Source organism: Microtus ochrogaster, chromosome 26, assembly GCF_000317375.1.
Source record: "Microtus ochrogaster isolate Prairie Vole_2 chromosome 26, MicOch1.0, whole genome shotgun sequence".
Classification (NCBI taxonomy): domain Eukaryota; kingdom Metazoa; phylum Chordata; class Mammalia; order Rodentia; family Cricetidae; genus Microtus; species Microtus ochrogaster.
In genome coordinates this window covers 534,985-561,191 of record NC_022025.1, presented here as the reverse complement: position 1 = coordinate 561,191, position 26,207 = coordinate 534,985, and the positions used below count along the sequence as shown (strand labels likewise).

The 26,207-nt window shown below is 39.0% G+C and overlaps 1 protein-coding gene and 1 non-coding gene across 3 annotated transcripts in view; both read right to left on the bottom strand.

Annotated features, from left to right (window-relative positions):
* Dbf4 (DBF4 zinc finger) overlaps window positions 1-26,047 on the bottom strand; it is a 35,537-nt gene extending 9,490 nt beyond the window's left edge. Inside the window, exons 1-10 of one of the 2 annotated variants that reach the window (XM_005358288.3) lie at window positions 25,887-26,047; window positions 24,404-24,576; window positions 16,884-17,063; window positions 15,625-15,675; window positions 14,029-14,098; window positions 13,790-13,866; window positions 5,475-5,511; window positions 4,518-4,563; window positions 1,422-1,550; window positions 873-987 (exon numbers count right to left, since the gene is read on the bottom strand). In XM_005358288.3, the coding sequence (XP_005358345.1) occupies window positions 873-987; window positions 1,422-1,550; window positions 4,518-4,563; window positions 5,475-5,511; window positions 13,790-13,866; window positions 14,029-14,098; window positions 15,625-15,675; window positions 16,884-17,063; window positions 24,404-24,576; window positions 25,887-25,932 (924 nt within the window). In that variant the 5' untranslated portion in view covers window positions 25,933-26,047. The remainder of the gene's footprint in view (window positions 1-872; window positions 988-1,421; window positions 1,551-4,517; window positions 4,564-5,474; window positions 5,512-13,789; window positions 13,867-14,028; window positions 14,099-15,624; window positions 15,676-16,883; window positions 17,064-24,403; window positions 24,577-25,886) is intronic. The other variant, XM_005358289.3, reaches the window with a different exon arrangement.
* LOC113457423 lies at window positions 22,711-22,869 on the bottom strand. The gene has a single exon (XR_003378000.1). It is a non-coding gene; the product is annotated as a U1 spliceosomal RNA (small nuclear RNA).
* Window positions 26,048-26,207: the final 160 nt, after the last annotated feature.

The following is a 26,207-nucleotide window of genomic DNA, read 5'->3' as shown; positions in this document are numbered from 1 at the left end:
AAAAGAGGAACATGGGATGTACTCACTCATATTTGGTTTCTAGCCATAAATAAAGGACATTGAGCCTATAATTCACCATCCTAGAGAAGCTAAATAAGAAGGTGAACCCAAAGAAAAACATAGGCATCCTCCTAAATATTAACCTTCATCAGGCGATGAAAGGAGACTAAGACAGAGTCCCACATTGGAGCACCGAACTGAAATCTCAAGTTCCAAATCAGGAGCAGGAGAGAGAGCACGAGCAAGGAACTCAGGACCGCGAGGGGTACACCCACACACTGAGACAATGGGATGTTCTATTGGGAACTCACCAAGGCCAGCTGGCCTGGGTCTGAAAAAGCATGGGATAAAATCGGACTTGCTGAACATAGTGGACAATGAGGACTACTGAGAACTCAAGAACAATGGCAATGGATTTTTGAGCCTACTGTATGTACTGGCTTTGGGGGAGCGTAGGCAGTTTGGATGCTCACCTTACTATACCTGGATGGAGGTGGGTGGTCCTTGGACTTCCCATAGGTCAGGGAACCCTGATTGTTCTTTGGGCTGATGAGGGAGGGGGACTTGATCGGGGGAGGGGGAGGGAAATGGGAGGCGGTGGCGAGGAGGAGGCAGAAATCTTTAATAAATAAATAAATTAAAAAAAAAAAACTTCAACTGCTTCAGGTTAAACTTCAGTGCTGATGCAGGTGCCCATAATGTGTAAAGCTCTGAGTTCCATCCCTATGATAATCATTAAGCAAGAGGTTTCTACCAAAGAATATCTTTCCATCATGCTCTAAAGTAAAATCAGAACAGTAAGGCAAGATTTAAACATAAAAATGTTTTTACGCTTTTAGAAATACCAATCCCAAGTGTAAAATGACATTTACAGTTTCGAGATCTTCATATTTTTGTAAGCAGCATTCACAATATCCTTTTTTTCTCTTTTCCTTCAATTGGAGTTGAACTGGGGTTCCACCACATTTATCGCCATCTGTATTAATTCTAGTAATAGAAATATATGGTAACAAAATTACTGCTAAACTCAATGAATAACTTAAAAATTTATTTTCTTAAAACTATCATATGTAGAATCTGCCATAATCAGAAACTTGTAAAAGCAAATACCTTTAAGGACATTTCAAGAAATATAAAAACAAAAGTAATGGCTGCTCTGAAGAACAGTTCAAATGGTCAAGAGAAATAGGTTTCATATTTGAGCCCATTTCTTATCTAATATTTTCTAAATAATGCAATTAGATTTAAACTAAATGTAGCAAAGAGGCATTACAAATATTCACTGAAAAAACAAGCACACATAACACTACCATGGTACAAAATATGATACCCCAACTGATTATGAAGTGAAAAAAAGGCAATAATTGAGAATCTAAATAGCTTAAATAGCATTTCTTCAAAAAATAAAGTTTCAAGCCAACCTGGGTTTAGGCTGAGCTTGCTTCTGGATGCTGGATGGCTTATCTATGTCAAATGGGCTGCAAGGCTTCTGAGTAGAGCAGTTTATGGAAGGCATATTGGTCAGCTGAAGGTAGAACGGTCTATAAGTCCTAAAGGAATAAAGACAGATATATGAGTTTCTCTAGAATGAAAGAAAGGTTTTAAAGTCTTGTATTTCAAAAGTATGTAATTCACCTCAATCTAAAATAAACAATTGAGACTTGCTAGGGGTCATCTTCCTTTCAAAGAATCAATTGTAGGCCTGTTCTTTTCTTCTCTTTTTTGGGTGTGTGTGCCGGGATTCAAGACAGGTTTTCTCTGTGTAGTCTATCCTGGAATTCAACCAGGCTGGCCTTGAACTCAGAGATCTACCTGTTTCTGCCTCCCTAGTGCTAGCATTAAAAGGTGTGTGCTGCCACCGCCACCTGGGTTGTAGGCCTGTTCTGTTACATTTAAAAAACTTTTTAAAATTGAAAATAACTTTTTTATACAATATTCTAATCACAGTTTTTCCTCCCTTATTGCCTCCCAGATCCTCCCACTGAAAAAACGTCATTTAAAACATACCAAAACACCTATCACCTTAACTTTTGAAACTGTACAGTTTAGCCACATTAAGCATTAACTTGTGGAATCAACTACTCCACCCTCTACATCAGTGACCCCAACCACAGAATTATTTGTTGTTGCTTCATAACTGTAATTTTGCTATTGTTATTAATTTTAATGTAAATACTCATGTTTGCCAATGGTTTAGATGACGCCGGTGAAAAGGTTCATGGGTTGCTGTGACCCACAGGTTGAGAACCACTGTTCTAGATAGATACTATTTGAAACTGTATGGTTTAGTCATATTAAGCATTAAGTGAGGTTGTGAAATCACTCAAGTGCTTACCTTGCTAAATCGAAAACCCTACTCAATGAACAATAACTGTTTCCCTCAAGGCCTCTGCTGACTCAGTGACTAAAATCTGAGTATTCTGAATGCTTTATTAGATACATGGACTAATGCAACTTCTTAGGATGATGTCTGGAAGGCTAATCCATGTTGTGGCATGCTGGAATTTCATTCTTTAAAACATTTTATCGTCAGAACACACACAGATCTGTATCTTGCACACCTCACATATTCACACATTTGCTGATGGACTGGGGTTGCTTATACCTTTTGGCTATTTCTATGTTTCTGAGATACATATAGAACCACCCTAACTCTAAGTCTCACTCTGATTTGGATATGCATTTCTCTAGTATATTTTATTTTTCTTTTGGCTGTAGGGATTATTTTTGTATTCTGGATACTAACTCCATACTATATATATGACTTGCCTTCTTCCATTTATTGGGTAAATCTTTATATTACTGTCTTAGGGTTTCTATTGCTATGATAAAACATTATGACCAGGAGCAACTTAAAGAGGAAAGGGTTTATTTTTGCTTACATGTTCTAATCACAGGCCATCATGAAGAGAAGGCAGAGCTGAAACTCAAGGCAGGAATCTGGTGGCAAAAACTGAAGTAGAAGCCATTAAGGAACACTGCCTATTGGCTCGCTGCCTGTGGCTTGATCAGCCTGCTTTCAAAAAATCATTATTTATTTATTTTTAGAGATAGGGTCTCACTGTATTGCTCTGACTGTCCTGGAACTAGCTCTGTAGATCAGACTGACTGACCTCAAACCCAAAGATAAACCTGTCTCTGCCTCCCAAGTGCTGGGATCAAAGGTGTGTGGCACTACTGCCTGGCTTCTTTATCATTCTTTTTAATCTATTTAATTTTTATTTATTTTTATGTGTATAGGTGCTTGCCTGAATGTACATCTCTGCATCATATACATGTAGTGTCCATGTAGGCCAACAAAATGCATCACATCTCCTCGGGACTGGAGTTGCAGACAATTGTTAGCTGCCTGTGGGTGCTGGGAATTGAACTCTGGTCCTCTGGAATAGCAGCCAGTGCTCTTAACCACTGAGTCATCTCTCCAGACCCAAGCCTGTTTTATAAAATCCAGGACCACACACTAAGGTAGAGTTATCCACACTATTAAATCTTCTAGTACAGTCTATGATTATAGGATATCTGACCCATTACTTAATTTTGTGGCAGGATCTTGCTATGCTGATCAGAATGGACTAGAATGAAATCCTCCCGAGGCATGTTAGGTTACCATCAAAGCTAGAAGAAAAATTGTACTTTTTCTTCACAATAACACATTTACAATTTTATGTATCATAAAGATTTTATTATTTACTTGTGTATGCATGTATGTGGGTGTCAAGAACACCAGAACAGGGCATCAGATCCCTCAGCATGGGAGTTACAGGTGATTATGAACCATTCAACAAGCATGCCAGGAATTAAACTCACATTACCTGAAAGAACTGCCACCATTCTTAACCACTGAACCATCTCTCCAGCCCCATAACACAGTTTTAAAAAGAAGCTTTCAACCATTTAGTCACCTCAGTAAACACCCAAGAGAATTACAAAAAGGTAATTGAACAAAAATTACTTGGCCAAAAAGGTAAGAGAGCAAAGAGAAAGTAATCTAACTTAGCTCTGTTGATTTCATTAAGACCATCTCAGACTCAGGCCAGCTGGCCTTGGTGAATTCCCGAAAGAACATCCCCATTGTCGGGGGGTGGTGGCGGGGAGGAGGCGGAAATCCTCAATAAATAAATAAATTTAAAAAAAAAAAAAAAGACCATCTCAGAAACTGTAAGAGTTTGGGAAGCTATTACTGTAGACATCATATTTAGGCTTTATGTTTCCAAGCAGTATTAGTAATCCCCCCACAATTATAGAGGAAATTTTTAATGATTGTCCAAACTAATGATACTGAATTTAGCCAGAGAGATTATCTAAAATAATAAAAGAGATGGTTTTATGATTAGCTTAGAGCAGATACTCTGAATCTACATAGGAGGAAACTAAATTCAGTTGAACGCAAGTGAATTAATGCTCTAGGTAGATATCATCATCATATAAGGGAAGCAAACATATTAATAGAAATAAGTCTAATGAGATTTTCTCTCTAATACCAACTCTCCTTCCCCACACTGGGCTTTGACACTTACCGGTTCACATCTTCAACCTTTAAAAAAGGCTTTCTGAGTCTCCCTGCTTAAGAAGAGAAAACCATTAGACACTTGCAGACTCTACCTATAGAGCAGAAGTGTAGCCCTGATGCAATAATATTTTCCAATACCACCACCCCATATGCCAGATCTATCATATTCTGAGAATTTGTCTGGGTCTGTAAGACAGACTGTCTCCACTGTAGCCCAGCCTGGCAGGAACTGCTCATACTCCAGCCCTGGACTGCAATGTTAGAGTAGACAGGTGCCATCATAGCCAGCCATACAAGATTTTTAAACTGAATGGTGCTGGTATTTTCACACTGCAAAACTATCTCAAAGCATTGTCTTATATTTATCACAGTAAATGGGTTTGAATAATTGTTTCTCCTGGAACCTTAATAAGTTTTAAAAAAATGTTCTTAAAAATATTAATTTGGGGGTTGGAGAGAGAGTTCAGCAGTGAAGATCACATAACGGTCTCCTAGAAGACCAGAGGAGTCCAGTTTCCTGTATCTACGCCAGGTGAGACTCATCTCTGCCTGTAACTCCAGCTCCAAGGGACCCAACAACCTCTTCTGGCTTCTTTGGGTACTTGTACTAATGTACTCATAACCCCTTCCCACACACATCATAAAACAAGTATCTTAAAATACAAAAGCAAAACCCAAAATAACCACTAACACAGAGTAGGGTAGTGATAAGTGTCAGGCTGTCATAGAATTCATGTCCTAAAAATTACTAAGAAATCCTCAAATAAATCATTTAAAGAACTATTGACTATCTTAGAAAATCTTTGCAAGTATGTATATTTGGATATACTGGAAATTCATTCCAGGGCTTCATGTATCTGGGATAAGGGCCCTACTACAGAATTAAGCATCCCAAGCTTCAATCTTCATATATTTTTTTTCTGCTCTCTAAAAGAAAATTAAACATTGTTACCAGAATACTTACTTCTTGCCTTTTGTATTCCAGTACCAGCTTTTTTTCCCTTTAAAAAAAGAGAAAAAAATGCAGTGAAAATACTGGGTTTAAAAACAGCAAAAACTGCACAGACAATGGTTCAGTACTGTCAAGAGAAAAAAATCCATAGGAAAAATACTATATCAAAGTGGGTGGTTATTTTTCAAAAATCTTGCTTCTTAACATCAGTTGAGTCAAATACACTGAACACTACTCAAGAACTCAAGATCTTGATCATTGTACAGAACTCAGTCCTACTGACATTCTTTACTGAGGTGATTGTACAGAACTCAGTCCTACTGACATTCTTTACAGAGGTGATTGTACTGAACACAGTCCTACTGACATTCTTTACTGAGGCGATTGTACTGAACTCAGTCCTACTGACATTCTTTACTGAGGTGATTGTACTGAACTCAGTCCTACTGACATTCTTTACTGAGGTGATTGTACTGAACTCAGTCCTACTGACATTCTTTACTGAGATGATTGTACTGAACACAGGGCCTCGCAGTCCAGCTCTATTTTCATCCCTTGCATTCTAGGTTAGGTCTTAGCCTTCAACATATGAAGAAAAGGGTACAGTTTGGAGCTATAAGAAATAAATAATTATAATCCGCTGGCTATAACAAAACTCTGGACACCATTCAATAAGCAAGTAGGTAGGCATATAAAATTTTTAAGCAGGAAGCAGATTGTGAAGATTGTGTCAAATGTGGACCTCCAGTCATAAAGGTGTCTGAGTGAATGACTCAAAAACTAAACTAACTCTGCACTGAACCAGCTACCTAGGCTGGAGTGAGCCTGAGAAAGCAAGCTCCACAGGAGCAGGAGCGGATCCAGTCCAGGGACTTTTGCAGACCAGGACTGAACCAGCGACCTGGGCCAGAACAGACCTTAGACAGCAAACTACACAGGAACAGGTATGGGGGAGCAAATGGATGGAAATAGAAAACACTATACTGAGTGAGGTAACCCAGACCCAAAAAGATGAACATGGGATGTACTCACTCATAATTGGTTTCTAGCCATAAATAAGGGTCACGGAGTCTACAATTGGCGAACCTAAAGAAGCTAAGTAAGAAGGTGAACCCAAGGAAAAACATATAGTTATCCTTTTGGCTATGGGAAGTAGACAAAATTGCCGGGGTGAGAATTGGGATCTTGGGGGTGGGATGGGATGGGGGTAAGGGGAAATGGGGAGAGAAAAGGGAGAAGGGGAGGATGGGGGGAACTTGGGGAAAAAGGATGATTGGGATAAAGTAAGGTTGGATAGGGGAGCATGGAAGCACAATTCTTAGATAAGGGAGCCACCTTAGGGTTGGCAAGAGACTTGAACCTAGAGTGGCTCCCAGGAGCCCAAGGCGATGTCCCCAGTTAGTTCCTTGGGCAGCTGAGGATAGGGAACCTGTAATGAGCCTATCCTATAGCAATAATGACGAATATCTTGCATATCACCATAGAACCTTCATCTGGTGATGGATGGAGATAGAGACATAGACCCACACTGGAGCACTGGACTGAGCTCTCAAGGTCCCAATGAGGAGCAGAAGGAGGGAGAACCTGAGCAAAGAAGTTGGGACCACAAGGGGTGCACCCACCCACTGAGACAGTGGATCTGATCTACTGGGAGCTCACCAAGGCCAGCTGGACTGTGACTGAAAAAGCATGGGATAAAACTGGACTCTCTGAACATGGCGAACAATGAGGGCTGATGAGAAGCCAAGGACAATGGCAAGGGGTTTTGATCCTACTTAATGTGCTGGCTTTGTGGGAGCCTAGCCAGTTTGGATGTTCACCTTCCAGATATGGACGGAGGGGGGAGGACCTAAGACTTACCACAGGACAGGGCACCCTGACTGCTCTTTGGACTGGAGAGGGAGGGGGAAAGGAGTGCGGGGAGGGGGAGAAGGGTGGAAGGAGGGGGAGGGAAATGGGAGGCTGGGAGGAGGTGGAAACTTGTTTTTTTTTTCCTTCCTTTTCTCAATAAAAAAAAAACTGAAAAAAAAAAGGCACAGGCTAACAGATTGGACACAAAAATAGAATCCATCCTTTTTCTGCATACAAGAAACACACCTCAGCCTCAAAGACAGACATCACCTCAGAGTAATGGGTTGGGAAAAAAATATTCCAATCAAATGTACCTACAAGCAGGTGTAGCTATCCTAATATCTAACAAAATAGACTTCAAACTGAAATCAAAAGAGACAAAGAAGGTCATTTCATATTAGTCGCAGGAAAAATCCATCAAGAGAAAATTTCAATACTGAACATATATGCCCCCAAATACAAGGGCACCCTCATATGTAAAAGAAACACTCTGAATCTTAAATCACACATTAAACCCCACATACTAATAATGGGAGACTAACACTCCCCTCTCACCACTAGACAGGTCAGTAAGACAAAAAATGAACAGAGAAATAAGAGAACTAACAGATGTTATGACTCAAATAGACTTAAGAGACATCTATAGAATATTCCATCCAACAGAAAAGAATATATCTTCTTCTAAGCACCCCATGGAACCTTCCCAAAAATTGACCATATACTCGGTAACAAAACAAAACTCAACAAATACAAAAAAAATTGGAATAACCCTATATACCTTATCAGATTACCATGGCTTAAAACTAGAAGTCAACAGCAATACTAATTCCAGAAAACTCACAAACACATGGAAATTAAATGCTCACTTGAATCATCAATTGGTCAAGGAAGAAAAAAAAGGCTTCCTAAAATTCAATGAAAATAAGCACACAACATACCCAAATTTATGGGATACAATAAAAGCTGTGTTAAGAGGAAAGTTCGTATCACTAAATGCCTACATAAAGATGGCAGGAAATAATCAAAGTGAGAGCTAAAATCAACAAAACAGAAACAAAGAAAACAATACAAAGAATCAATGAGACAAAGAGCTGGTTCTTTGAGAAAATCAACAAAATAGACAACAACATGGAGGAAAAACAGAGAATCATCAGGTCGTATCTAGAAAACCTGTACTCCACAAAATTGGGAAACTTAAAGGAAACGGACAACTTTCTGGATAAATATCACTTACCAAAATTAAATCAAGACCAGATAAGCAAATTAAACAGACTGCTGAAGAAATAGAAATAGTCATCAAAAGTCTCCCAACCAATAAAAGCCCAGGACCAGATGGTTTTAGCTCAGAATTCTACAAGATTTCTCCTCAAATTATTCCACACAATAGAAACAGAAAGAACATTGTCAAACTCTTTTTATGAGGCTACAATTACCCTGATACCCAAATCACAGAAAGACATTACTAAGAAAGAGAATAATAGACCAGTCTCACTCATGAACATTGATGCAAAAACACTAAATAAAATACTGGCAAATCGAATCCAAGAACACATCAAAACCATCATCCACCATGATCAAGTCAACTTCATCCCAGAGATGCAGGGATGGTTCAATATACGAAAATCTGTCAATGTAATCTACCATGTAAACAAACTAAAAAATAAAAACCACAAGATCATCTCATTAGATGCCCAAAAAGCTTTTGACAAAATACAACATCCCTTTATGATAAAGATCTTGGAGAGAGTAGGGATACAAGGTATATACCTAAACATAATAAAGGCAATATAGAGCACACCAATATCCAACATCAAACTAAATGGAGAGGAACTCCCAATGATCCCACTGAAATCAGGAACAAGACAAGGTTGTCCACTCTTTCCTTATCTATTCAATATAGTTCTTGAGGTCCTAGCTAGAGCAATAAGACAACAAAAGGAGATCAAGGGGCTACAAATTGGAAGAGAAGAAGTCAAATTCTCACTGTTTGCTGATATGATAGTTTACATAAGCGACCCCAAAAATTCTACCAAGGAACTTCTACAACTCATAAACACTTTCAGTAATGCAGCAGGATACAAGATTAACTCCAAAAAAAAAAAAAAAAAAAAAAAAAAAAAAAAAAAAAAACCTAACCAACCAAACAAACAAACAAAAAAAAAAACAAAAAAAAAATAGCCCTCCTGTAGACAGATGATAAATGGGCTGAGAAAGAAATCATAAAGTATCACCCTTCACAATAGCCACAAATAGCATAAAATATCTATCTCATAGTATCTCTAACCAAACAAGTGGAAGACTTATATGACAAGAACTTTAAATCTTTGAAGAAAGAAACTGTAGAAGACACCAGAAAATGGAAAGATCTCCCATGCTCTTGGGTAGGCAGAATTAACATAGTAAAAATGGCTTCTTACCAAAAGCAATCTACAGATTCAATGCTATGCCTATCAAAATCCCAGCAAAATTCTTCACCAATCTCGAAAGAAAGGTACTCAACTTCATATGAAAAAGTAAAAAAAAAAACCCCCAAAACAAAATTCTGTATAGTTAAAACAATGCTGTACAATAAAAGAACTTCTGAAGGCATCACAATCTCTAACTTCAAACTTTACTACAGAGCAACAGTCTGTACAAAACAGCCTGGTATTAGCATAAAAACAGATAGGAGGACCAATGGAACAGAATCAAAGATATTATTAATCCACACATCTTCAAACACCTCATTTTTGACAAAGAAGTAAAAAATATCAAATGGGAAAAAAAGCATATTTAACAAATGGTGCTGGCATAACTGGATATCAACATGTAGAAGAATGAAAATAGAGCCATATCTATCAACCATGCAAAAAAAATCAAGTCCAAATGGATCAAAGACCTCAACATAAAGCCAGACACACTGAACCTTATAGAAGAGAAAGTGGGAAGTACACTTGAATGCATCGGCACAGGAGACCACTTCCTAAATATAACCCCAGTAGCACAGACACTGAGAGAAACAATTAATAAATGGGACCTCCTGAAACTGAAAAGCTTCTGTAAACAAAGGATACAGTCAACAAGACAAAACAACAGCCTACAAAATGGGAAAAGATCTTCACTAACCACACATCAGACAGAGGTCTGATCGCTAAAATATATAAAGAATTCAAGAAATTGGTCATCAAAAGATCAAATAATCAAATAATAAAAATGGAGTACAGACCTAAAGAGAGAACTCTCAGAGGAATCTATAATGTCTAAAAGATACTTAAAAAAATGTTCAACATCCTTAGTCCAGAGAAATGTAAATCAAAACAACTCTGAGATTCCATCTTACACCTGTAAGAATGACCAAGATCAAAAACACTGATGAAAACTTATGCTGGAGAGGTTGTGGGGTAAAGGGAACACTTCTGCATTGCTGGTGGGAGTGCAAGCTGGTACAGCCCCTTTGGATGTCAGTGTGGTGATTTCTCAGAAAATTAGAAAACAACCTTCCTCACGACCCAGTAATACAACTTTTGGGTATATATCCAAAGGATGCTCAATAGTGTCACAAGGACATGTGCTCAACTACATTCATAGTAGCATTGTTTGTCATAGCCAGAACCTGGAAACAACCTAAATGCCCTTCAATGGAAGAATGGATAAGGAAAATGTGGTACATTTACACAGTGGAGTATTACACAGCAGAAAAAAATAACCACATCTTGAATTTTGCAGGCAAGTGGATGGAGCTAGAAAACATTGTTCTGAGTTAAAGGTAACCCAGATACAGAAAGACAATTATCACATATACTCACTCAGAAGTGGTTTTTAAACATAAAGCAAAGAAAACCAGCCTACAAATCACAACCCCAGAGAACCTAGACAACAATGAGGACCTAAGAGAGACATATATAGATCTAATCTACATGGGCAGTAGAAAAAGACAAGATCTCCTGAGTAAATCGGGAGCATGGGGACCTTGGAAGATGGTTGAAGGGGAGGGGAGAGGCAGGAAGGGGAACAGAGAAAAATGTAGAGCTCAATAATAATCAATATTAAAAAAAAAGTAACCTAGCTCCATCTTTCTCACTAGAGAAATAACCAAAGAGGCCCCAGGAGCCCAAATATGCCTCAGGATTTTTTTCCTTTTTTCCTTCCAGTTTGTCATAAGGGTATTGTGCATTCCAGGTATAAATGTAGTATGGACAGTAGTGTAGGTAGTATGGGAAATTCCCAGTTTCTTACTAGAAGAGCTGGGGAAGGGATCTTTAAATAGAGGCTTCAAGGAACAGGCTGGAGAGAGGAATCCCCAACTCCTTGTATAAATCTACACATGCGACGGGCAGAACTCAACTTTGCACATGTTATCAATAAATCCAAAGTACAAGACAGAAAGGGCTTTGGAAATGGAACTAAAATTCAAATCACTGCTCAAACCTCAGACTAACCGATATGTAGTATGTATATAAGACAACCCTTAAAATGCATGCAAGCCTTTGAAAACGTAACAGATTTAAAATGACCTGGTAATTACAAAAATAAGAAGAGAATTCACAGTCTGTGAACAAAAACTGGATGGCTGTATTCGTTAAAACAACAGTAATGCCAGGCACAGGGGCACATACCTTTAATCACAGCACTTGAGAGGCAAAGGTAGGTGGGTCTTTGTGAGTCTGAGGCCAGTCTGATCTACATAGTGAGACTCTGTCTAGAGAAAAACAAACAATAATAACAAAAATAGCAACAGCATAAACAAAATCAGCTTTGTCTAACTACTGTGATAGATATGGAAAATTCACAACACTGGCAGTACCTTAGTCAAAACTTAGCTGATACATAAATGTTTGCACACACATGCACACATGCCAAACAGAAACAATACAACTGAAAAGTACAGTACTCATGATACAAAATTTACTGGGTGGACTCAATACCAGAATGCAAATGACAAAGTGGAATGCCAGTCAATGCAAAGATATTGAGTAGCCATTTCCAATTGCAAGAGGTGAAAAAACAAAACAGGAAAACCAAAACCAACAGAACCCCAGATACAAGTCCTTAGTGTTATTGGAGTTGTAGAAAGTGTAAGATGCCTACTGGCCCAAATTACAAAACTACTCTATCTCCATCACTTTTTATAAAGCCATCAACAAATACGTTACACTGACACTAACTGGCTAGTCCGCACAAGATTTTGATATACTACCACCAATGAAATGAATATTTGGATTTTCTTATGTAATAAGTTAATTTGAAATGTTTTCCTGGAGAATAAACAAAAGTATCTCTTTAAAAAACAGTAGCAACGAATTACAGGTTCAATGTCCTTTATTGATGGCTAGAAACCAAATATGAGTGAGTACATCCCATGTTCCTCTTTTTGGGTCTGGCTTACCTCACTCAGGATAGTGTTTTCTATTTCCATCCATTTGCACGCAAAATTCAAGAAGTCATTGTTTTTTACTGCTGAGTAATACTCTAATATGTATATATTCCATACTTTCTTCTAAGAAGGTGAACCCAAAGAAAAACATAGGCATCCTCCTGAATATTAACCTCCATCAGGCAATGAAAGGAGACAGAGACAGAGACCCACATTGGAGCACCGAACTGAAATGTCAAGTTCCAAATCAGGAGCAGAAGGAGAGAGAGCACGAGCAAGGAACTCAGGACCGCGAGGGGTGCACCCACACACTGAGACAATGGGGATGTTCTATTGGGAACTCACCAAGGCCAGCTGGCCTGGGTCTGAAAAAGCCTGGGATAAAATCGGACTTGCTGAACATAGTGGACAATGAGGACTACTGAGAACTCAAGAACAATGGCAGTCGGTTTTGATCCTACTGCACGTACTGGCTTTGGGGGAGCCTAGGCAGTTTGGATGCTCACCTTACTAGACCTGGAAGGAGGTGGGAGGTCCTTAGTAAGGGAACCCTGATTGCTCTTCGGGCTGATGAGGGAGGAGGACTTGATTGGGGGAGGGGGAGGGAAATGGGAGGCGATGGCGGGGAGGAGGCAGAAATCTTAAATAAACAAACAAATAAATAAATAAATAAATCGAAGGGCAATTTGTATCCGAGTTTTACCTTGAGATTGCAAAAATTCTTTTGTTATTGCCTAATGCTTGCTATAAAAGGAGGAGTTCAGAAACCAGTCTTTGCCACAGCCTTACAAGTCCATCTCTGGCTGTGGTCTCAGCTAGCTGGTAAGTTTTCTGTGGAGATTTATTTTTTTAATTTTTTTATTTTCCTGAAATAAAGTTTGCTTCTGGTTTATTAGAAAAAAAAAAAACAGTAGCAACAAAAGAATAAAAAAAGGATGAGAAAACTGTGCGTCATTACCCCAGAAACAATTTTCACTTCATGAATGCAAGCTTCAATGACAAACATTACATAGGCTTACCCGTAAAATATTCTGACAAAGTCTTTTTGACTTATTAGATATATACACAAAAAAACCAAGCTATTACTTTTAACAGTACTTTAAAAACAAAGAAAAGAACATACCGCATCCCTCACAGAAGTACTTGATTTCTTGAGAGCACACAACTCTTTCTTCTTCTGCTCAATGTAGTATCTAATGTCTGTTGAGAGAAGAACTGAAGGTTAGTAATTTACAATGACATCTCAAGTGGTAGTAAACGCAGGTTAAGGGTTTCCCATCAGAGGTACCCCCTAATGTCAAACATTTTACTACGTAAAATTAAGAACTAAGGGGCAGACAAATATTATAAAAAGATCCTTACCATCAATATGAAGAATCTTTACTCCCCATGATAAGGCATTTGATAGTATGCTATTAGCAGGAATAAAATCCTATAAAAAAAGAACAAAAAACCCCATTTATCTAAAAAATTATTATTGTAAAAAAGACATACCAATGTTAATGCCACTGAAGAGTTTATGCGTAAGTGTCAATCAAGAATTACAAAAGTGCTGGGTGGTGGTCGGGGATGCCTTTAATCCCAGCACTCGGGAGGCAGAGGCAGGCAGGTATCTGTGAGTTCGAGGCCAACCTGGTCTACGAGAGCTAGTTCCAGGACAGGCTCCAAAACTACAGAGAAACCCTGTCTCGAAAACCAAAGAATTACTAAAGTAATGAGGATTTGTTTTCTATTTTGGCATTTTTAAATCAATCCCAATTAAAATATGCCTATGTTTTGTTTGAGACAAGGTCTCACTTTGTAGGCCTGGCTTGCCTGGAAATCAGAATTCCACCTGCCTCTTCCTCCTCAAAGTGCTAGGAATAAAGGTATGCCCATTATGCCTGGCTTAACAATTACTGTGGCAAACTTTGGTTTTTCAGTAATATTTCTGAAGGCCACAAGATGGGAGTGTTTCTCCAGGAAGCAGCTTCTGCTTCAGCTAGAATGAGATGATGCCTTAATTTAAGCTTTTCTCATTAAAAATTAAAGACTATCTTCAGAATATCTGCAATTTTAATTATAAATTCTGCGTGTATGTGGGGTGTACAATGTCTGTGTGCAAGCAAAGGCCAAGGTTAATGCTAGGTGTCTTTTTCCAATCACTCTCCACTTTTAATCTTTTAAACAGTCACTTGCTGAACCTGACAGTCACTAATTCAGCTAGGATAGTCAATAAGTTTTAGGGACTCACTTGTTCCACCCCCCACCCCCAAAATACTCCACGTCTGGGGATTCAAAGCACCTGCTGCCATGCCTGGCTTTTTACTTTTTATGGATTCGGGCATCCAAATTTAGGTCTTCAGGCTTTCATGGCAGGCATTTTTACCAACTTCACTGCCAGCCCAAGTTAAATACTTTTTATTACATTTACTTATCCTCCATATGTTCACGTCTTTGTGTGTGTGTACACATATCAACGCACACATGGAAATCAGAGGACAATTTCTATGAGTCAGTTCTTTCCTGCCACCATTTGGGTCCTAATTTTGGCAGTAAGCTGTTTTCCCACGGAAACATCTAATTTGCCCACAGATACATTTTAAATAATATCTATAATGTCAACACTTGGAAGTCAAGCTCTATAGCAAATTTGAGGCCAGCCTAAACTACATAAGAACCTGTCGCAGAAAAATCAGACACACCTAAAAGAAGACCAAACAAGCAAAAAGAGAGTTTAGCACAGATTTTTTTCTTCCCCTTCTTGTCTCCTGTCCTGGCTGGTTTTGAACTTCTTAAGTATCTGAGGTGCTCTTGAACGTCTCATTCTCTAGTTCCCTAATGCTGTGAGGACAGGCATATGCTGTTTGCCATGCCTGGCTTATGAACAGCCAAGGAGCTCATGTGTGCTAGACCATCACCGTCCCAAATAAGCTCTAGCTGCAGCCCACACAGTGTCAATTTCAAGTTGATACTCACATGATCCTTGACAGCTTTTTCAGCTAATAACTTTCCTCTGCTCAGACACACCTATAAGAAGACCGAAAAAGCAAGCATAAAGATATACAATACTTCATCGGAGAAAGGGATAGAAAGGGGAAATCAATAAAGTAGATAAATTCGGTTTATATAAAGTCTCAACAGCTAAGAACACAGCAAATTTATGGTCAAAGGTGACTTCATCATTCTCTTGGCAAGACAGATGTAAAAAATATTTTTTCCCTCTTTTTCCCCCCAGGGGAGAAAACAACAAAACATCAAGAACAAAAAAAGAAACCGATGAGACCAAAGAGGGTCAATTTTTATGAATCAGCCTGCATCCTTCTCCTTTTCTCAAGTGATCTCTTTTTGCTCTATATTTAAACTGCTTTTCATATGGCTCCAACAGATAAGGAAGGTATGTTTTAAACAGCAACTTAATTATATGTCAATCTAACAATTTAGATACATTAAGTGTTTTATCTCTCACTCTCTAAATATTTAAGTCAATTAGTTTTCCTTCCTTTTGTTTTCCACCTTAATGGCAATGACTTGACAGGAGAGTATTGCCAGTAATTTTTTAGCATGGATTTATAATTTCGTTTATGCAAGGGTCAAGCAGAATACCTTTGTAGGCCTTGTATGTCACATGATCTTTGCCACAGACTAAAATTCTACCTAAAGCATGAAAGCAGCCCTAACATTTATACAGTAATTACACACACATTTTCTACTTGCCATGAAATACTGTTTTGATTTTTCACCAAGCTCTTGGATGTGTAAAATTATGCCTAACTTGTAAACTGTGTGAAACAGGCAGTAAGCTGGAACCGGTCAGTTTGTTTTTCTCTCCTTTCAAATTTCTTCAAAGGAGTGACTGGCTATTAACATTTTGTAAATTATTCCAAAAACAAAGCTACCTTCTAAAGTAAAAGTGTGTATGTGTGTATGTGTATGTATGTATGTATGTATGTATGGAATCAGGGTACGACTTGAGCACACTGCATCATTAAGAAAAAGAGAGCCAAAAAAAAAAAAAAAAAAAAGAGAGCCGACGTTAAGCACAGTGAGGAAGCCATGGAGCTTCAGCTTTATAACTGCTCCATCTATGTGCTATAAGCCTGCTATTCAAAGTCCAGAGAGGTAGAAGCAGGAGGGCTGACAATTTTGAGGTTAGTTTGGGCTATGTAGAGAGCCCAGACCAGCCTGAGAGAGTTACACAGTGAGATCTTGTCTCAAAGCATGTATAACACACTTACTCTGTCTGGAGACTTAAAGGAACTCCCATCGTGGCTGGGATGAGGTGAGGTGGTTTCCGCAGTATAAGCAGATTCTGGACTCGGTACCGGAGAAATTCGACCCAATGTTTGTGCATACTTTGCTTCCTTTTTATTTGAAACAAGATAACTGATATCTTTGCTGAGAAATTCCTCAACTCGCTAGAAGAAAACGAAGTACTTTTAATAAAAACTCCAAAGCTATTTAAAAATTACACAAATTACAATTTGATGCAATTTGTATCTTACAAATCTGTACTTTTCGAGCTGTATTTTTTCAAGCCAGTAGTTCTCATGTGCGAAATACTATTCTTAAGTACTTTATCCTAATAATGTAGCTCATATACTCCCAGGGTACTTCTCTATGTATTTTGGAAATGAAAACTGAAGTGACTTGCTGGAGTTATACCAACAAAGTTTTCTACAGAGTAGTTCTTTGCCTGTATCATGTAAAACCATTGCACAAACTAGCTACTAAGCACCCAAAATGTAGTTATTATAACCAGACTATTGAATTTTAAATTTTACTTAATCTTACCAGCTGGTAATCACAGTTCTAAATCATTAAGTTTAAAAAATTTTCTAAGGCTTAAACATAGAAAAAAATATATTCTACAAGCATAAAATTGTTAAAAGGAAATGCCCAACATGCTTTGTAGTATCACATGTACCAAAGTCAATGTTATTTAAGACCACTCATCACTCAAGAAGAATTAAACTAAGTCTACTAACACTAGTAGTACTATTAAAATGCATGCCATATAACACTAGTAGTACTATTAAAATGCATGCCATATAAACACAACTGCCATGGAAGACTGAGAACTAAGCAGAAACAACTAATACTCAGTAAGGAGACCTTGTGCAACCTCTATCTAATCTAACTTCTTCAGGAATCATATCACAAAAGGCAATAACAAGGTCTGTCAGCAAGAGGCCTCAAGGGGTTGGCACATGTTGCCAAGCCTGATCAGAGTTTAATCAACTGGAAAAACATTGCAGAAGGATAAAACAAACTCCTGTAAGGTTCTCCTCTGATTTCCATCTACGACTGAACATCTTAGATGTGCACACTTACACACACACACACACATATAAACTTACACTGTGTAAACATGTTTTAAGAGGCTAAAAAAATGAAGTTTGTGATGTTAATTTAAGCTATATTAACTCAGAATTGGCTGCTGAGAGGAGCAACCTTAGGGAAATGCAAATTGTTATCGTTTCTCCCAGGCAATATTCATTTTCACTGACCAGCTAATAAAGTATTTATTTATTTATTTATTTATTTATTTATTTATTTATTTATTTCAGAAAATAATTCAAAAAGGTATGACAGCGGGAGCATGAAGCAACTGATCATGATGAAGTTATGAGGCCACTGCTCTGCTAGTGTTCATAATGGTTTCTTTTTGGTTTTGGTTTTTCGAGACAGGGTTTCTCTGTAACGTTGGGGCCTGTTCTGGAGAATCTTGCTTTTTTTCCTTGGCTTTCCCGCAACACAAACCAACAATAACTTGTTATATACTCATTAGAATGCACTGCCGGGTATTTTGAAGTCATTAACATTGACATCTGCAACAAGAGATAACAGGGAAAAATATCTTTCAACTTCTTTTTCAGTAGAGAATAGTTTGTAAAATCATGAGGGCATTTTATCTGCTTGCTGTGGCCAGCATGTGCATTCACCAACCTTAACAAGACTGCAAATATTCCAGAAGGAAAACATTTAGTTATAAATGAAATAACAAAAAACGAGAGCTTCAAATGCTGTGGTCTCAAATACTAGGCCAGATTTAGCGGCTCTGTAGCGTAAGAGTTTCCAACTTGTCCTCTTAAGTACAGGGATGGCTGGCTGCTCAACACACCCCTCCTCTTTTCTTTCTTTAAGCTGTGGACAATGAAAACTGTTTCCTGGATTTGATTTCTGGTACTGCAATAACCATGATGGTGCCTTCTACAACACATCATCCCAGTCTCGCTGTGATTCTGTGCAGTGTGGTTATCAGTCACTGTGCTGCAAAGCCAACTGGCTGCAAAAACGTTGAAGTAAATCATTGATGTATAAAAATTGTAGTATCTTTAAAATCAGTAAAATGGATGCCTATTTATCTTTTCTTCAGTTAACATCTTCTATGTTCTATGTGGGAGGGAGTCTCATGTGTTTGAAGGGAGAGGAAGTCAGCTGAGTAAATCTTGTTGACTTTTAGCTCAAATATGAACTATAAAATGTTAGCACTTAATGCTTGGAAAAGTCAAACTTGATGTACATTTTAGTCACAGTTTGAAAGCAGTCAGATTCCCAAAAATGGCAAGTAAACTTAAGTGAGGAAACTGCGGTTTTCAGAGGGAAGAACGGCAGGTCCGAAGATTCGGGGAACAGAGAATTGTCATTAATTTTGTACAGTTCTTAAACTGATATCAGCACCCGAATGGCTCCTAAATTTAAGTCTGGGACAATAGCCTTTTATTTTTACATGAATCTTTAAACAATTCTGCGAGCAATGTTTCTAAATGCTCGATTTACTGTCTGTCTTTATAGCAGGTTCCAGTAAACCACAAGAATAACAAAGATTATCCAGTATTAGGGTTGGAATAATAAGTGTCTATCACATTTCTGATGTTTCAAGAAAGAAGCAGAGTAAACAAGTGTGACCACTCAAAGCTGCTTGTTAGTCCTACCTTAGTGAAAACAAAACACACACTTGACATAGTAGCCAATTGTTTCTGAACTATGTGACTGTTTGCTAGCTATTAAATTATTTTGTTTTTGTCAGCTGGGCAATATGGGTAAAATTTATTGTCTCTTTCCCCTTTAAATGAGGTCTTCCATTTTTGAGGAACCGTCTTGCACTATTGTATATATTTTGTAGACATAAATTTTTGTAGTTTTAATTTTAGAAGGCTAAGGTTTTTTGTTTGTTTGAAATAGTTTTAGACTTTATAAAGTATAGTACTTGAAGTTTGTACTAAAAAAATACTTTGGAGTTTTGAAGCTTTTATTCAAAATACTTTGAAATAAGTAGCTTTATTGTCAGTGGTTTTTCCTCAAAGTGTACTTATCTTTCGTTATTTCCTTCTTCCTATTGTACGTGTGTGTAACTATTTACACACACATAGAAACACATGGACACAAGCATATATATTTCTAATCCAGGACATTGCCTTGTAACCCACAGAAACTGTTAACACCACTAAGAGATGAGAGATGTTAAGGTTAATAGAGAGAAGTGGAGCTCAGAGCCATTCAGCTTCATCTAGCCTTTACACACCACAGATGTGTACACATGAACACATCACACAGAGAAGTTTACATGGTGACTTCACCTGCAGAACTGTGGATTTTCAATATTTTGTCCCCCTTTCAGTGACAAACTAAAACATTACTCATCTACCATTACTGTTACTTGCTGATTTATTTTATTCTGATGGTAATATTCTATCCTTATGACACTACTGCACCAAACTGGCTTTACCACCTTGGCTTTAGTAGTATAGAAGACAATGGATTACCATCTTTATTTTGTAATGTGTTAAGCATTATATGCTGGTAGAATCTAGTTTAATTGTTTCAGGCGGAAAGTATCCTTTTTGAGTTTCCATTTTGAATGTGTTTGGACTAAAATAATAAAGTACTCATGTCTGCAAAAAAATATACTATTCGTTGCCCAGAGAGAGATACATACATGCTGCATTTCTTAAACAAAAGCCAGGTAGATGTTGGAACCCAAAGACTATACAGTAAATGTACAGCTGGCAGATTCATAAAGACAGACCCACAAGTGTACAACTTATGGGGTACCTGTTTTGCAGAGCTGTGGGAACACTTGTCTTTTGGGAAAGTCACTGTCACATCTGCAAAAACCTTGCGAAGCTATGATTCTTCCCTTCAAAATGGGATTCATTCCCAGAACACCTCAGCAGTGTAACCTCTGCACGGCAGCGGAATAACCTTGCTCCATTCCCCCACACCAGGAGGCCTTAGAGCGAAAACATTCAGTCTTTGTTCTAACAGTCAAGTTTACAGAGTCAATCCCTCAAAATTACCTGCTAACAGACCACATATAAATGTCTATAGAAGACAAGCACTAAGCAGGAAGGCAGCAGGCTTCCACCTTCACTAACAAACAAATCTGGGCGTCCCCAAAGCTGATTATCACAAAAGAGATTGGATGAGGAGAATGAGTGAATTCAAGATTCAGGGATACTTAGTAACCTTATCTAATGGTTTCTGATGTCAGGTATTTCCCCTTGAATGTTGGCTCTTTCCTGGGTAGGGTCACCTCTACTGGAGTACTACTGCTTTGTCAGTTTTTACCTGCGCTGTATTTGATTTTGATATGCATATTATCATTGTCTTCGCCTACGGAATTTTCTATGTCTGTAAAAACCAAAAACCTCGTGGAGATCAGCCCTTATTCTTCTTTTCCCCTTTTCCTAGCTACTTCTGCTCCGTGTCTCTTCACTTCACCCCCCACCCCCACACAAAATAAAGAACATGCAGAGGTAATGTACTTGAGTTATTTTTTTTTTAATTTTTTTTATTTTTTTTACCCTCAGATCCTTGCCTGCCATAGACATCTATTCTGAGTCCTGAGGGGGTACTGAGGCTAGTACATGGTTTTTGCCATGTTTGGCATGTCCTTGTGATTCTTATTAATGAAGGAACTCTGGCCAGCCCAAGCATGGCAAACATGACTCTGGCAGGCTTTGCCCTTCTCCTGTATTCCCTCTGCTTTGCTAAACCATTACATTACATTCCTAAAGCTAGCCATCAAGGTCTATTTCCATTTGGCTACCTCCTCCTCCTAAGGTTTACTACCAAGGTCCAGCAATCAAAAGCCCCGTTTGGTTACCCTAATTAATATGCCCATCCTAACACAGGGTTTCCCGTTGTACTTCTATTTTCCTACAGGCCACGTCTTTCTCCTCTATCCAGAGGTAGTCCCTTACCATCCTCTCTACCCTACAAATACCCCTTCCCCTTTGTCCTCTATCTCTTGTCTTTGCTTCTAATTCCCTGCCCTTTGTCCTTCTGGGGCAAATAAATCTTTGTGCTGAGAACTTGGTCTTGGGGTGTCCCGAGCCAATAATAGTCCCTTTCACTTAATCTTCAGAGTATAAATTGCCTGGTGCTCTGAATAAAGTTGGCTACTTCATGAAACTTCAGCTCACCTCATTTTTAGGTCCCGCTCTCCCAGATTCATGAATCCAACTGCCCTTATACTTACCTTTCTCCAAATGGTTTATTCTAGTCTAAACTATTTAGAAATAGGCCTATTATTTGTTCTTTTTCTTTAAATTGGTCTCACTAACAAAACTGGCTCTATGTCCTTACATGGCTTTGCTTTAGCTACTTAACACTATGAAACAAAGTTTGATATGTGTGAAAATTGACTGCTATACAGTTCTGTGTAAATCAACAGGATAATAAATAACATGTTTTTATTAAGACTAGAAAAAAACAGAACTAGTCAATTAAACAGTGACACTTTTGGGGTGATCTGAAACAGTAAATAATAAAAAGGACAGAAGGGTTATATTAAACTAAAAATTGGGGGAAAACGTAACATTTTATTTGACAAAATTAGTTTGGATCTAGGAATTAAGTCAACATCACTGAATTAAAGGAAAGAAATTCTAAAGACCACAACTAAGTACTTCTTCCCAATAAGAAAATTAGTGAAGTGTGGAACCTGGCTCTCTCTTTTTACCATTAGGGTCCCAAAGATCACGTGGGTTATTAGGTTAGGCAGCAAATGCCCTTGCTTGCAAGCTACCTCGCTGGCCCAGTACTTTTTTCTCTAGGGGGAGAGTACAGCTGTGATCTCCAATAGCGCAAATTTGCAGCAGAGTTTCCAGCATTTGAGGAAATCACAGGTGTCCATACATCTGGAGTGCCACGGAGAAGCCTCATCTTGCGAAAATCACCTGTGTGATCATGGTAACTCCGTTGCCCCGGAAGTATAAATGTTACACTTTTAATTATGTACACTGAGATACTAGAAACCATGACAGTAAAATCTGATAACACAAAAAATCAAAACCGTCCTTAACTACTATCTATTGCAGAAGCAATTCAAAATTTGTTTCTTGAACATAGCTTAGGAAGCGCTGTGAGGATGGGGGAGAAAGGAGCAGTGGTCAGCTTCTCTTTTAAATGTTTCCCACACTAGGCTTATGGACATACCAACGTCTGAAGCCATCTACTGCTAAAAACACAAACCGAAACATCAGTGATTTAGACCTAAAGTTAAAGACTGGGCAACATATCTGAGAAAGTATGAAGTTAGCCACCAATAATTAAAAGAATGGTGGTGCACCACGTTACTCTGGGAACGAGATTACCAGACAGCACTTAAGTTTAAAAACAGATATGCTTACACATACCTAAGGTACTAAGTACATATACCATACCTTTGACAGACCAGTCAATGGTGGCATGTCTATCGACCAAGACCTCTATACGTGCAGCCATTATGATAAACGCTACCATAAACATGTGATAATGAGTCAACAAAATGAAGAGGAGAAAAGCAGGAAGTTCAGGGGAGTTGGAGAGCAAGAGTGGAAGGACAATGAAGGTAATAAATAGGGGTAACCGGTTATGCTGCAATTTGTATATGAATGTAATTGACAAGATAGCAAAAATAAAGTTCATTCAAAAAGTGAAATTTTTTTCATATTCAAAGTAAAATTCTATCCATCCTCTGCAAAGAAAAGTAGAAAAATTTCAAGGGCAGGTAAGTAAAATATCACATAACAAAAATTCTAAGAAATCTGGGAATTACTCTTTTGAATTCTAGACTGGAAACAGGCAAACTTTCAGAAACTCAAAATTCCAAGCCAGGAGAAACTTTTGGAACAGTAAAAATCATAATAAGCTCATCTGCTAGTATTTAGGTAATACTAATATTACACATATGAAATCTTTTAGATTTTTGTCTAAGTTTTCTGATCATCTAAGTAATATATGTAACAGGGAAGACAGTTTAACTATAACTCCAAAACTGCTGTGCCCCCAATGATGGGCTTCTGTTGACACAGGAGTTCTCCTCTCTCTCTCTCTCTCTCTCTCTCTCTCTCTCTCTCTCTCTCTCTCTCTCTCTCACACACACACACACGCACACACACAATATTACAAAAGTCATAGATATATTTGGAAGGCAGGTCACCAGGACCAAGCCCTCTTTTTCCTTCATACTTAACCAGTTATCACAGAAATATGAACATTTTGGCAGGTTCCAAAAGCCTAAAAATTGTTTTCTTTGTCCTGTGGTGCTGGGACTTGAGCACAGAAAATCCTGCGCATGTGCAGCAGGTGCTATAAACCACTGGGCATACTCCCAGTTCCTAAATGATTCACTAATAAACAACTCATAGTTTTAGGCTGCTATTGATTAAATGGCTATAATATTCCAAAAATGAAATTCTTTAATGATTTCATAAAGTGCTAATATAATTTTTTCCCCTTTTTTTGGGAGTGTGCAGTTTTCACTTACCCCACCAAGATCCTTTATGTCTTTTTGTAGTTTTTCACATACGGTGAGAGAAGGCAAGTCAAGGTAAAATATTTTTCCACAGAGAGGCTTATATTTGGATTTTTCCAGTCTATTATCAGTTTTCAGGGATTTCAAGGACGGTCTGTTCTTTTCATTTTTGTCTTGGATGCCACCTGTGATTAAGAAATCAGGTAATGCTTTATGCAGACCAAAATTTAACAGAAAGGAAAAATTATTAGTTATATCAACTTAAGTAACTAGAACCTAAATGTGTTCCTAAATATTACTCTATAGGGTGAAAGGCTGACCAGACGGGATGCAGTCATTATTTGTTCCTGCTTTTTTTTTTTTTTTTTATTTTTCGAGACAGGGTTTCTCTGTAGCTTTGGTGCCTGTCCGGGAACTAGCTCTTGTAGACCAGGCTGGCCTTGAACTCTGCCTCTGCTGGGATTAAAGGTGTGTGCCCACCGCCACCACCACCTGCTTCTGTTTGAAGGCAGGGAACTCGACAGTCTTTCTGGAAGGCTCACTTTCTCAGGATGTAGCTTCATGATACTCATGTCAGCAGCGCTGTGAAAACTCAACACTGGGGTTTCAAAATTTAACAGTTTAGGCCGGGCGATGGTGGCCTACGCCTTTAATCCCAGCACTCGGGAGGCAGAGGCAGGCGGATCTCTGTGAGTTCGAGACCAGCCTGGTCTACAGAGCTAGTTCCAGGACAGGCTCCAAAGCCACAGAGAAACCCTGTCTCGAAAAAACCAAAAATAAAAAATTAAAAAAAAAATTTTAACAGCTTATTTACCTAGGCAAGAAGAAAAAAAGTATCTAAAATAAAGAACCCAATTCTCAAGGGTTACTGAGTGCTCAAATTATGGTTTCATGGTTTTGGCTAGTATTACAAAGAACTAAATAATCGAATTCATGCACTTTGCTTACATATTTGGAACTCAGGCCCACAAAGGACATCACCATTCATCTCCTTATTTTAAAAGAAAAGGAGATGAGAATCAAGCAACTTCTATACACTTTTCAAACGCAACCTGCATCTTATTACCTGGTTAATAGACACTCATGTATGCATCTCTCTCAGGAAAACTTTTTATCATGAATTTTTATTTTAATCGATACGATGCAATTGAAATAGGAAACAACACGGCGTGTTTCTCTCTCTTTCACACACACACGCACACACACACACGAGCTTTAATTATGAGTGGGGCGGGTGCCTCGGCCGTCCGGGACCCGCGCATTGTCTCAAGCTTGCAGCCCTGGGACTGCGGGGTCGCAGCTGCGGCCCGGAGGGCGCGAGGGGCCCGGCCCGCGCTGTCCCCTCACGGAGACCGAACGCCTTCAGGGCGCCACCGAGAAGCCACAAGTGTCACTGCGGCCGAGGCCCCCGCAGGGGCGACTCCCGGGAATCCACCGTGGAGCCGGCAGAGCAGGAAAGGATTAAAGGGACCGCGGCGGGGGAGGGGCTCCGTACCCGGGAGGGGCGCCTTGCTGTGGATCCTCATGGTCTCCAGGTTCATGGCAGCCACCAGGCACCTACATGCTGGGTCCGCACCGGGTGCCGCCGGTGACAGCCGCGAACACAAAGCTCCAGGGTCTCCGGGCGCAGGCCGCGGCGCCGCCGTGAGGGGCCGGTTCCGGCGCCGAGCCTCCCAGCAGGAAGGGGCCCAAGCTCCGACGCGTGAGCCGCGGCGGTTAAAGATTTGAAAACGCGTCACGCGACGACGGCGCCCGGACGCTCCCCGCCCTTCCTGCGCCGGGCCCGCCTCGCGCAAGCTCCACCTGCCGGGGTCGC